This window comes from Microtus ochrogaster, chromosome 4, assembly GCF_000317375.1.
Source record: "Microtus ochrogaster isolate Prairie Vole_2 chromosome 4, MicOch1.0, whole genome shotgun sequence".
NCBI classification, from domain to species: domain Eukaryota; kingdom Metazoa; phylum Chordata; class Mammalia; order Rodentia; family Cricetidae; genus Microtus; species Microtus ochrogaster.
In genome coordinates, this window is record NC_022011.1 from 89445489 (window position 1) to 89459474 (window position 13986).

At 42.4% G+C, this 13986-nt stretch overlaps 1 protein-coding gene across 1 annotated transcript; it reads left to right on the top strand.

The window, feature by feature from the left end:
- The first annotated feature begins 1379 nt into the window (after nt 1-1379).
- On the top strand, nt 1380-12981 carry Dusp19 (dual specificity phosphatase 19). Its single transcript, XM_005346644.2, has 4 exons — nt 1380-1722; nt 5699-5745; nt 7972-8124; nt 12464-12981. Exons 1-4 carry the CDS (start codon nt 1500-1502, stop codon nt 12668-12670), a joined length of 630 nt encoding a protein of 209 aa, XP_005346701.1. The 5' UTR covers nt 1380-1499; the 3' UTR covers nt 12671-12981.
- Nucleotides 12982-13986: the final 1005 nt, after the last annotated feature.

A 13986-nucleotide genomic window follows, 5' to 3' on the forward strand; every position in this document is an offset into this window, starting at 1 on the left:
TGTTTAAATATTTATTATATATACTAAGCTCGTGGTGAGGTAAAATGACATAATGTCTAAATTATTAAGTGTGTAGAAGTTGTTAGCAGAGTGCAGTGTGCGGTAAGTGCTCACTGTCGGATAAGTACATGGACTGCCTTATGCTGAGGGTTGTTTTGGAGGAGCCTGTGATCGACTAAGGGAGACAAATAATTTACACTTCACTCCGGAGTTCCAGCCAGGTACGGTGAGCGCAAAACTCCAATCGAAGGAGAAAACAAAACACTATAAACTGTGTCGCATAAGCAAGAGAAATTTACTTCTTGTGGTTTGGAGGTCAAGATAAACGAAATCGAGATGCTAGCCTCTGCAAGGCTCCTGGTGTGCTCCTACTTCCTGGTTTACTGACACCCACTTCTCCCAACTTCCTTTGTCCTCCTTTACCTGGCCCAGGGTAAGGGAAGGAAGTTCTTGTGCCTTTTCATGAAGCCATTAATCCTGTCATATGTTTTAATACAATACCAATTATCCTCCCAAAGGTCTTACCTCCAACTATCAGGACACTTGAGCCTGCAATTCCAGTAACCTATAATTGTGAAGAAACACAAAAAGCCAGCCCATAAACTTACTTTCATGACAGAAAGTTTTAAAAGCAGCAGAAACATTTGTATGTAATGTTGGAGAATACATTTTTTCTAAGTCTTTATACATTGTACTCAAATTATCATAAAATTGCATTTAGTAAGGGTCAATAAGGAAAATTTCAGGTGAAAAAAAATCTTGTTTGCAAAACAAATCATCTTTAGCAGGCAGAATCGTCACCCTATTTATCGGTTGGAAAATTTCTGTGTTTGTATACTTAATTTTCCCCAACTACGTCTAGAACGGCTGCCATGCTTTCTGTATAAGGCGTGCAAAGTCAGAAAACACACATCTTCAGCCTTGCTAATCTACAGAAACCTATTTAAAACGACCTTTTATTTACGCTGTACTTTAGCTGGCGCTTCACTGATAAACTCAGTGGTTTTATCTAGTCAAAGTCTGTCCTAGGAGTAACAGCAGAGGGAAAAAAGTGAGGACAAAGGAGGAGCAGCGCCCGGAGGCGACCGTGGCTCAGCAGCTATCTCCACCGCACCGTCGTCAGGGTCGGGCCGTCCCGGAACACACTGCCCTGGGAGAGCTGAGAGCCAGGGAGACACCCGCTCTCCCCGACTGCGTCTCAGAAAGACCACGCCGCGTGCAGAACTCAGCAGGGATGAAACACTGAGGACCAGCCCGGCTGAGGGGCGGTGACGGACCCGGAAGACCCAGAACTTCCGGCTGCAGGTGGGAAGCGGTATCCAATCAGCCCCTGTGTCTCAGCGGCCAATCAGCTGCCGCCTTACAGCGGCGCTCGGGACAGCGGGGCCGGGCTGCTCTAAACCGAGCGGCTGTCACCTGCAGGGTCCAGCTCCGGGTAGTGACGCCCGGTGAGGGCGGTGTGTCTTTGTGTCTGCCGCCTTTCCTCCTCCGCTCATGTAATGCACTCCCTGAACCAAGAAATCCAAGCATTCTCCCGGACTAACCTCAGGAAGCAGTGCACCAGGGTGACCACGCTAACTGGAAAGAAACTTATAGAGACCTGGAAAGATGCCACAGTTGAAGTTGTGGAAGCGGAGCCCGGCGGTGGGGGTGGTTGTGGCTACGTGCAGGACCTTAGCTTGGACCTGCAAGTTGGCGTTATTAAGCCCTGGCTGCTTCTGGGTGAGTAGACTGGCTGGCCACTGCGTTGTGGAGTCCTTTGAACTGGATTCCTTTGCCTTCAGCTTCCTCTATGCCTAATAATCCCCCTTGCACAGTAACATCATCAGCTATCCTGACGGAAAGTTTAAATGTTTACTTTTTTAGGTTAGGAAAAAAATAGGGATGTTTCTTTCACATCAACATTTATCACTTTGACACCTGATTCTAGAATTTTAGAAGAAATGTTCTTATTTTCTTAACTTTCTCTGGAGGCTAATGGGAGGCTGTGTTTTCTTGTTTTGTGAAAAGATCATATCCTTTTAAAATGCAAATAAGTACGTGATTCCTTGGCTGTTGGAAGGACGCTGAAAGCTTACTTCCTCTATCATCTGCTCACTGTGTCTGTCTTTGCTGTGCTGAAAACAAGGCTTCTATTTTACATCTACGAGTCTGTTGGCCTCATGTCTTGTGATGTGGAAATACTGAATTTGTATGCAAGCATCGCCCACAGATAGCAAAAGAAGAAAGCATGTAAGAGAACTCACTTGGGATTTTTGTTGTTGTTGTTGTTGTTGTTGTTGTTGTTGTTATTGCTTCTGTTTTTGTTTTTTCGAGATAAGGCTTTTCTGTAGCTTTGGAGCCTGTCCTGGAACTAGCTCTTGTAGACCAGGCTGGCCTCGAACTCACAGAGATCTGCCTGCCTCTGCCTCCCGAGTGCTGCACCACTACCGCCTGGAGAGTACTCGCTTGTTATCTTGTTGATCTAGTATGGTATTCTTTAGAAACCGGCCTATCCCGTAGATCTGCATTACTTCATATTTATGAATGAGAAAATAACACATGGACACAGAATCGGGAGTTAGATATACCCACAATGTGAAGTATACACATACAATGCTTTTAAAGATTTCCAAGTTACAATTGGGGACTGGGCTTTAAGACTGGGTAAGTGATTTGCACAGATAACAGATTTAGTAAACAGCAGAGCTGGGCATCAGGTCCACGTCTGATGGACTCTTACCCTCTGTCATTAAACTGTGTTGCTTGCAGTTAGACTTACATTAGGTGGTGCAATGCATTTATTCTCTCTAGACCGCCAAAGCCATCTGCTTAAAGAATTTTTTTAGTTTATTTATTTTATGTGCATGTATTGTATGCATGTTACATGTCCATCATGTGTGTGCATGGTAACCCCAGAGATCAGAAGAGGTCATCGGATTCCCCTGACGGGAGTTAAGGACAGTTGTGAACCACCATATTTGTGCTGGGAACGTAATCTGCATCCTCTGTGTGAACAACACATGCTCTCAGCCACTGAGCCATTTCTCTACCCTCCAAACCACCTGCTTTACCTGAAGTAACACCCGATAAAGTTGTTCTGGCATTGTGAATGTTTCCTTGACAACACTCAAGCAGTGGGAGTTATCGTTATACCATGAGTATTAAGACTTACCATACATGATTAAAAACCCAGACACAGATATTGGGGCCCAATCTGAAGATCAGAAAAGCAAAGCGGTTAAGCCACTAGAGAGCTGTTACCTCAAAGAAATCCTCAGACTGAAAGAGAATGAATTTCAGTCTCATCCTGCCTTATATTCTTCTCTAGTGCTGGGATTAAAGGTGTGAGCCACCACGGCCTGGCCTCTAGTGGCTTGGTTTTACCTTCTGCTCTTCAGACAAGCTTTATTTATTAAAATACAAATGAAATATCACTACAAACTCTCTTTAAATTGATTGAATAAATAAGGCCATCTAGTTTTTCAGCTCAGAGAAAAAAATATATGATCTCACCAAATGAACAGCAAAACCTTAAGTGAATGGTTTGACTGAGCAGGACGGCTCAGATCTCGTTCACTGTATCCAGAGTGATAATATCTATATGAGCACATCTCAGTTATTTGACTTCCTGGAGCTGCTTCTGACCTCCCCAGGCACACGCTTTGTCTTCGTCCGCCCTTTGTCTCTGTCGCTTTCTCTCCCCTTCTTTCTTTCTTTTTTTTTTTTTTTTTTTTTTTTTTTTTTTGAGACAGGGTTTCTCTGTGGCTTTGGAGCCTGTCCTGGAACTAGCTCTGTAGACCAGGCTGGTCTCGAACTCACAGAGATCCGCCTGCCTCTGCCTCCCAAGTGCTGGGATTAAAGGCGTGCGCCACCACCGCCCAGCTCTCCCCTTCTTTCTTACATTCACAATAAATGGGAAAAAAAAAGTAAATGAAAAGCCAGGCGGTGGTGGCGCACGCCTGTAATCCCAGCACTCGGGAGGCAGAGGCAGGCGGATCTCTGGGAGTTCGAGACCAGCCTGGTCTACAAAGGGAGTTCCAGGACAGGCTCCAAAGCTACAGAGAAACCCTGTCTCGAAAAACCAAAAAAAAAAAAAAAAAGTAAATGAATAAATAAGTAAATACTTTAAAAACCAGAATTTTAATTAGCTGCCGTGGTAACTGTTCCAGAAGCTGAGGCAGGAAAATAACTAGTTCACGGCTCCCTGGGCTGCAGAGTGAGGGCAGCGTCAGCAGCAGAGTGAGACCCAGCAGTGGAGTACATACCTCAATACCGCAAGCACAGGGTGAGAAAGGAAAGGGTTTCACTTAAGCCATGTTGCAGGTTTACTATTTTAAAATACAAACAGGTCAGAGTAATTTGTTAAAAGATGGTATGTTCACTAAATATTAAGTTAAAACTAATTTATCTGTACGTGTTTGCCATCCACGACGTGGTTAAGCCTTCCTAGAGTTGACAGCTGAGAATTACCTTTTAGTTGTGAAGTATTTCAAACTGGCAGGAAATTACAGAAAGACGAGAGAACAGACATTTCTGTACCCACCGTCTACGTCTGTTAAATGCCCATCTTTTGGAAGTCTAACTTCCGAGTAGAAAGAAGCAGAATGCGTGTTTAGTAAGGAGTCTCCCAGCTGGGACCCACTGTGTACTTGTGGATGCTCAGTGACCTGAAATCATGTAAGGGAAGCCGATTCCTCAGGCAAGGAAGGGCGGCAGGGAAAGTGTTGTGTACGGAAACAGAGTCACAGGAAAGTAACATTCCTGAAATCCTTCGTTGTAAATGTCCCGTTTGAGCATTTGTGAAACCTGCTCTGTGCTAACTGGCCATTCTCAGATAAGAATTTGCTCTGAGTGTCTCCAAGTATTGGAGAGTAGGGAGCCGTCTTCGGCAGAAGGAGACCGCGAGAGGCACAGCCCTAGCGGGGTACAGTGTGTGGGTGGGAGCCGTGGACCGCAGAGCTACTGCGTGTTCCCTCGGCAGCTGGCCTGGGCTTACTCTGCAGGTGTCTGACTTTCTTAATACCCTTTCTTTTATAAAACAAAGAGGTGTTTATTGTAAATAATAGAATTCACGTAAGAAAAATAATCACCTGTAACCCCACATTTAATGTTTTGTTCCATGTACTTTCTGATTTTAAACACGTTTTTGTTTTTTATGGTACATTTCACACCCTGCCTGGATTGTATGTGGGTGGTAGGGATCTAACTCAGGTCCTGTTTTAGCAAGTACTTCACCCACTGAGCCGTCTTCCAAGCCCCTCTAACGCGTATTTATTTCCTAACATACTGAGAATATGTATCCCATGCCTTACCTATTTTAATTTTTATTTCTAGTGGTACATATTGCTATACAGATTTCGCTATGTAATTGTACCATCTTTTATTTATCTTAGCACCTACATTGGACTTGGTGTTGTTTTGCTTGCTGGTTTTGTTTTTATATGTTACATGTGAACATCCTTAGAGGTAATCACCGCAACATCTATAATTTTAGTATAAATTATTCAAAATGGGAAAGTCCATAGATGGATACAAAAGTTAACTTTTCATGGCGAATATTACCAAATTTCCCTTCTAAAAAATTAAACTGATATTCTCCCACATTGATTTTTTTTCCCCACGTTGTTGTGTTTTTTAGAGAATCCTTACATAAAATTCGTGTGAAGATTCAGAATGGTGGCGTTTGTATTCAGGATCGTATGATTTATTTCCTCAGGGTCACAGGATGCCGCTCACGATCTGGAGCTACTGAGGAAGTACAAGGTAAATGCAGCGACGGATGCTTCAGGTCTAGGACTGCATCCAAGGGGATGGCCGTTCTCCCATCCCATGGGAAAACTGTATTGCTCCAACTTTGGCATGATTCCTTTCATCTGTGCAGTTTGGGCTCCGATTTTAATAGCATTGACAGAATAATCGCACCTGCTTTAAATACACAGCTGTGTAATTCAGCCTTCCCGTTTCCCGTTCTTCTCAGGTCCCTTCACACAACCCATGCACTTGACCCTGGAAGCACATCTTTCCTGCCTATGTGTGAGCAGTTCTGTATGGGGCAGACTTTCCTCACCTCTGCTTGTCAAAGACCCACCCATCCCTGAGTCCCAGTTCATACACCAGCCTCCACTAATATTGCTTCTTACCTGCTCCCTTCACACAACTGATTGGATTTATTGCTTGCTTTCAGTATTTCCTCGAAGTAACTTTTAGCTGTTTGCTAACATGTCAAGCACAGTTTCAGTTCATGTTGAGTGGTTTGAGGAGCACATGAGGTTCCTGTTCGCTTGAAGCTTATGCTCAGAATGGACCCAAAGAAAATAAAAAAACTCTATAGAATGGTATAGTGTACGATTCAGTCGAGAAGTACAGAGTGATGATGCCCCTGGTTTGTTTGGTTTGGTTTGAGACTTGGGGACTCAGGAAAAGCTTCTTGGAGGAGGGAATCTTGAATTTCTCTCTGAGGGGGGTGAGGAGGGAACAGACCTAAGAGGATTCAGATAGAAGAGATGGTGTGTGTAGACAGCCCCAAGCCAGAGAAAAGAAAGGTTGATGCTTGCAGGGACAGAGGTGGAGATCAGAAGATAGTGTGAGAACAAAGGGTACCAAGATATGAGCAAAGAGAGGCAAGCGTGACCCAGTGCCATTGTTGTTTAGACACGATCCAAAACGTGGTGAAAGCCAGTGACACATTTGCGCAGTGAAATATCAGGATTAAAGGTGCACTTTAAAGAGATTTCTCATAAGAAGCAGTGTGGGAAACAGAATTGAGCTAGAGATGGGGAGACCAACCGTGGAGTTACTTCATTTATCTCGGGAAGCTGAGACTGGCTTAGATTCGAATGCAGAGGGGTAGAGAGAAGTGGTGGATTTGAGGTATCCTGAGAGGTCAAAATCCTCACGATTGGTTGGTTACGGGGAGAAGAAAGTTCCTAGTTGGTGGACTGTGTAGGAAGGATTAGGAGCTGTGGTCCTGTTGGAGGAGGTGTCTCATTAGGGGTGGCCTTTGAGGTTTCCAAAGCCCATGCCAGGCACAGTCTCACCCCCTCTCCCTGCTTGCAACTTGTGGATCACGGATCAGATTGTGGTGAGCTCTCAGCTACTGCTGGCTGGCTGCTTAGTTGGCTGGTTGAGTGTTTAGATCAATAAGTAAAATTTGCATAAAGAAACCTCAAAAGAATATGAGAGAAAAGCAGTGAACGTGGTTGCTGTGAGAGTAGAAAAGATGGCGTGGAGACGCGATGAAAGCAAACCTTTTCATCTTTCCTCTTTACAGTGTTTTGATTTCAGAGACAGAAGCACATTTTGATTTGCAGTGGAAATAATAATAATAATAAGTAAGAGGCCTGAGACAAGCTGCATGCCTGGTAAATACGAAGTAAGAATAAAGGAATTCATACTACCCCTGTTATAGAAGGTGTCCCAGCCCAAGGCCAGCATCAAGCAACACTTCTCTCACTGGGTGGTAGAGGTAGGCTTTCTTGAAAAAGAACCTTTTTGGCTGGGTCCCTTTCATAAGCCCCATAAATGCCTGTGGTTCATTGCAATAGAAAACCAAACCAAACAAACAAAAACCACTGAGGTTCTTGTCTTTGTTTTTTGCCCTCTGATCTTCAGAGAAGTTTACTTATTAAAACAAATAATATACCACAATAATATTCACTGAGGTGTTTTTTTCCTAGTAGATATTTTAAGTACTTTCTGCTGAGGTCCTTGTTCACTCAGTTCTTAGGATCATTAAGTTCAACCTGGTCTGAATTTTCACAGTGCTTCTAGTGCAGGGCGGATGGCAGTCTCCAAGAAGTCAGAGTACAACAGAAGCTTCATGCATGTATTATTAAAGAGCATTGTTGCTGAGGGATGAGGCAGAGAACATGTATCAGTTAGTGAGTCATTATGTTTTCATTATTCATATTCTGGAAGTTACAATTCCAGTCTGTTTCTGGATCATTTAATTCACAGAACTTAAAAACCATCTCTGTTCTTCCTTTTAAGGTGACCCATATTCTCAATGTTGCTTATGGAGTAGAAAATGCCTTCCTTACTGAGTTTACATATAAGACCATTTCTATACTGGATGTGCCTGAAACCAATATCCTGTCCTATTTTCCAGAATGTTTTCAGTTTATTGAGCAAGCAAAACTGAAGGTGAGTTTTATTTTGATATAGTTCTTCAGGACTAGAAATTCAAAAACAGGGGACCACCGTCTGGTTTTTGTATGTTTTACTGAATTTGTGAAGGACCATTGTGAAGATTTCCCTTTAGTAATACTCATCAAATCCTTCAGTATTTTTGGTTCTCTAATTGGTTTTTGTTGTTGTTGTTTGTTTGTTTCTTGTTTGTTTTTTGGTTTTTCGAGACAGGGTTACTCTGTAGCTTTGGTGTCTGTCCTAGGACTAGCTCTTGTAGACCTCAAACTCACAGATATCCACCTGCCTCTGCCTCCCGAGTGCTGGGTTTAAAGGCATATGCCACCACTGCCCAACAATTGTTTTTTTTTTTAATTAATGAGAAGTTTATTTTTCATATTAATTTAGCTTTGTTTCTTTTGAGTTCTTACTAAGAAACACTGGGATACAAACTCCCTCCGCTTCTGAATTTTCCTGTGTAAATACATAGTTAAATGTCCTCTGAGGCTGTGTTAGCACCTACATACATCCTGACAGATTTGTCAGAAGCCAGATGGACCAAAGGGTACAGTCTGCTCTAGTCTTGTCAGCGGATTCTTGGTGATGAATTCATTCTCATGACTAAGGCGCAGAGATTGTGTAGCTGTGCCTATAAAAAATGACTGACTGATTGATTGAAGCAGGGTCATCGAGCTTAGGTGAAGCCTCAGACTTGCTGTGCAGCCAAGGATGATCTTGAACTTCTGGTCTTCCTGCCTCTACCACCCCCACACTAGACTTGGAGATGTGCGTTACCGTGTCTTTTTTTATGCTGGACTGGGCATGGAACCTGGGGCCTTGTTCGTGCCAAGCAAGTACTCTACCAGCTGAGCTGTATCTCTGGCCCCTATGCATTTTGAAGCATAGAATTTTAAGACAGAATGCATGTTGTTGTGCTGAGACGATATGAAATCCTAATCTGAAACTATCTGCTGGTTTTGTGACTTAAGAAGACCAACACAAGATATTACTTCAATATTAAGTTCGATTTATACCAATGTTCCGACAGACAGGACTTCTAGGATGGCTATTACCTAAAGTTGTACCCTGAAATAATATTTTTTTTCTCTCAATAACTAATTCTGTTTTATATTTTAATTGTAATTGAGTTTATATTTTTCCAATTAATTCCTTTAGTTTTTATGGTTGATGGAATGTATAATCATTTTTGATAAGGAATAGTATCAGAGGATTCACACTCATAGACCTGTTTATGGTAGCAATATCAGATGCCCAGGCAGGTTGGTGGATACGGCTTATGTAGTAGTCTCTTCCCCCAAGAACTAGTCAGGAGTCCCATGGGGACTCTGGGACTAGGAGCACATCCCTTGCAGGAGTCCGTCCCCGAGTCCCACCACCTCCTAACCTCACAGCATGAGCCCAAACTTTGATACCATGAGCCTCTAGGGGCCATGCTCAAACCATCTTCAAAGCACAGCACCATATTGGATAGGCATGAATGTTGTCTAGTGACCTGTGCTACAGACGTTTGCTGGGAGATCTCAGCACAATAAGGAGGTTATCTTTCTTCAGGAATTGTCACAGTCTGACTCTCCAAAAAATTGGAAGTATTTTATTATATTTAATTTTTAATATATTTAAAAGTTTTTCTTTGAGGATTTTATACATGGATACAATGTATTTTAATCCTACACCAATCCTCCCCCACTGTCTCCCTCCACCTCCTCTGAGATCCTCCCACATCCCCCTCTCAAATTCATGCTCTCTCTCTCTCTCTTTTTTAAATAACTCACTGAGTTTAATTACTGCTGCCCATATACACTGGGCATGGGCATCCACTGGAGCGTGGTCAACCTACCAGAGACCACACTTCTGGAGAAACCTGACTCTCCCTACCCTAGCACCTGTTGACTGTTCGTAGCTCTTCAAGTAGGGTTAAGACTTCATGAATCGCTCTGTACTCCCTGATGGAATGTTACAGGGGCTGGAGACCAGGCTTAGCCATTGAGAGAGAGTTCTCTTTCCTGCAGAGGACCCAGACCTGTTTCCCAATATGGTAGCTCATAACCGACTGCGACTTCCAGGGAACCTGTCTTAGTTAGGGTTTCTATTATAACAAAACACCATGACCAAAACAAACAAACAAAACAAAACAAAACAAAAACAAAACAGCAGATTAGGGAGGAAAAGGATTGCTTGCCTTACACTTCCATATATGTTCATCATCGAAGAAAGTCAGGACAGGAACTCAGGGAAGGAACCTAGAGACAGGAGCTGATGCAGAGGACATGGAGGGGTTCTGCTTACTGGTTTGCTCATCATGACTGACTCAACCTGCTTTCTTATAAAATTCAGGACTACCAGCCCAGGGAATGGCACCACCCACAATGGGCTAGTCCCCCCCCCATCAATCACTAATTAAGAAAATGCCTTATAGCTGGATCTTATGAAGGTATTTTCTCAATTGAAGTTACCTCCTTTCAGATAACTCTGGCTTGTGTCAAGTTGACAGAAGACTAGCCAGCACAGACTCTAACATCTTCTGACAAGGTGGACATACATACACATAAAGTAAATAAATTTATAAAAAAGAAAAGTAGTTATTTAAACTAGTGAAAGAAAAATATTAAAATTTTTTAAAAATTGATTGAGATCTGGAGATTGTTTTGAACTAAGTAATATACATTAGTAATTTTCAAGTTGTTGTAATATAATTTTTAAACATTTTAAGTCATAAAAAATAAACTGTTAAGTGATGACTCACATCTTTCATCCCAGCACTTAGACAGAGGCAGATGGGTCTCTGTGAGTTCGAGATCAGCCTGGTCTACAGAGCAAGTTCTAGGACAGCCAATAGTACACAGAGGAACCCTATCCTTAAAAACAAAACCAACTGTTGGTACAAAGTGGAAAAACAAATTAGGTTGAGGCAGGAAGACTGAAGTACCGGGTGAGTCTAGAACCGCCCGGGGCTACTTAGTGAGAACCTGTCTTAAAATGAAAAGGAAAGGCTGGTGATAGAGAACTTGCCTAGTGTGTGCAGCGCTATGAATCTTATAGCTCTATAGTACTATAACTACTAGTACTGCAAATGCAGAAGAAAACCCACAAAGAACAAAATGAGAGGGGCTGGAGAGATGGCCTAGCACACAAGAGCTCTTACTCCTGGAGGACCAGTTAGTTCCCAGTACCCTGGCAGCTCACATGTGTAACTCCAGCTCCAGAGGATGGGATACACTCTTCTGGCCTCCATGGGGTCTCTACCCACACGTGTGCGCACACATGTACATGCACACACACATAATTTTTAAAAATAAAGATAATTTTTAAAAAGTGGGACAAGTTCCTGATGTGTAGATGTATATGGTGGGTGTTATTTTACTTTTCCTGTGTGGAAGCAAAGCTCAAAAGTGAGTCATAGACAGTTGACACAGACTTGTTGATGTGAGGAATTTCAAAATATTAATTTTGTTACTAATCATTCTTGAAAAGAGATGCCCTTGCAGGTTTGATACAGTGGATCAAGACAGTATTTTCATCACAGATCCACAGATGTGGGGAGGCTGCCTGGCAAGCCTGAATTAGTCAAATGGCCCATGACAGCAGTAGTGTAATGTGAGCTTGGGAGCTAGGGTTTCTAGTCATATGGTCCCCTCCTGTCCCTTTCCTGCTGTACCAGATGACGAGTGGAGAAATGAGGTTGCTGAAATGTTTAATTCTGTGCTGTGTGCTCCGTTCACTATAGATCATTAACTTTTTAAAAGCCCGCAGTCGGCCAACTGTACACTGTTGGTCCATCAGATCGATTTCATTCATCATTGATGCAATATTGCCCAAACCGGCATCCACCCTGCACTGTGTCCACTGCACTTGTAAAGTATCATTTACCTGAGGAGTTTTCTATTTATGGACCTCACATCTGGGATATAATTACCTTTCCCATTCCATCATTTACTAGCTGATTGGTTAAGAATATTTTTAATTTACTTCCTTCGGAATCACAGGCCCCACAGCACCAATGATTTTGTTCGTAGATTTCCAAGCCAGGGACACCAGTTATTTCTATACATGCGCTGGTAAGTTGCTAGGTTTTTCTCTGTACTTGGCTGGGTCACTTGAGGCCTGTAGAAGATGCCATTTGAGAATTCCAACCACATTATCAGAGCCTTTCAGTCCCGGGGGAAAGCAGGTGTTAGATGATAAATTTGTCCTCGTTTTCTGCAGTGAAATTTATTCTGTGATATAGATAGACAAGATGAATTATTTACTTGACAGTTTTGAGTCTGCTAAGAATGTGTAATTAATTTAATGACCTTTCTCAGGTGACTAATGTGAATTTTGTTTGCTGTCATTGCAGGATGGCGTGGTCCTCATTCACTGTAATGCAGGAGTTTCCAGGGCTGCTGCCATTGTCATCGGCTTCCTGATGACTTTTGAAGAAATGGAGTTCACCAGAGCTTTGTCGTTGGTGAAAAGTGCAAGGCCGTCCATATGTCCGAATCCTGGCTTTGTAGAACAGCTTCGCGCCTACCAAGTGGGCAGAGAGAACAGTGGAGGTGACTAACTGCCCACAGCGGACAGGGACCGTGGTCCATGATCTGTGCTCTAGCAGAAACAGACCAACAGCTTCTCCATTGGCCTCTGTTTTGGAGAGAAAACTTGTAAAACTTCTCTTTCCTGTTGTCTTTTGCCAGTGGAAATGGGGGTTACTTGTATTGTGCTGAATATTAATACATTTTTAAGTTTTACCATCACTTTGTTATTGCAATATCTGGTTAAGTATTTCTTTGAATTACAAAGAGAAGATAATGTATTATCAAATCACTAAATCACATATGTGTAGGAGAAATTTTAAACCTTAAATTTTTTGTTAGAGATAGAAAAGCAATCAATGAAGCCTTTTAATTAATTTTTTTTCTCATACAAAATTTCATGAACAGAACCTTTTGAAGTGGTAGACTTACTAAGTGAAGACTTACCATTTCAAAAAAGGTAAAATTTTTGTAAAGAATTTTTTCTAAGTTAAAAAATAATATCTTGGGGCTGGAGAGATGGCTCAGAGGTTAAGAGCATTGCCTGCTCTTTTAAAGGTCCTGAGTTCAATTCCCAGCAACCACATGGTGGCTCACAACCATCTGTAATGAGGTCTGGTGCCCTCTTCTGGCTTCCAGGCATACGTGCAGACGGAATATTGTATACATAATAAATAAATATTTAAAAAAAATATCTTTAGCTTCTCCCCAAAAGTACCAGAATCAAAGGCTTATATAAAAGCTATCTAATGCTTATAAATACATGTAACTTAAATCCTCTTATGAAAAACAAGTTTCTGGTGATATTTGATAACAAATAAAGCTTCCCTGAGGATCAGAGTGCGGAACTAGCCACACTAACTAGCCATAGAGGCTGGGCAGTGGTGGTGCACACCTTTAATCCCAGCACTCCAGGAAGCAGGCCGACAGATCTCTGTGAGTTCAAGGCCTCTCTAGGCTACTCAAGATCAAATCAGTCTAAAAGAAAAACAGAGTTCACATCTTTGATCCCAGCACTGGGGATCCCACTCATTGGGTCTCAGCACTAGGGAGGTGGAGACAGGAGCGATGGCTGGGCAGAGAGGAATATAAGGTGGGAGGAGACAGGAGCTCAGAGCATCCAGTCTGGGGATCTGTAGAGACAGGACCTTGCCTATTGGGTCTGAGCATTTGAAGAGGTAAGAACTCTAGTGGCTGTCTGCTCTGCTTCTCTGATCTTTTGGCTTTCACTCCCTAATATCTGACTTCAGGTTTTTATTTAATAAGACCAATTAGGATTACATTATACAAATTTTCATTTTGACTTTTTTTTTTTTTTTTTTGGTTTTTCGAGACAGGGTTTCTCTGT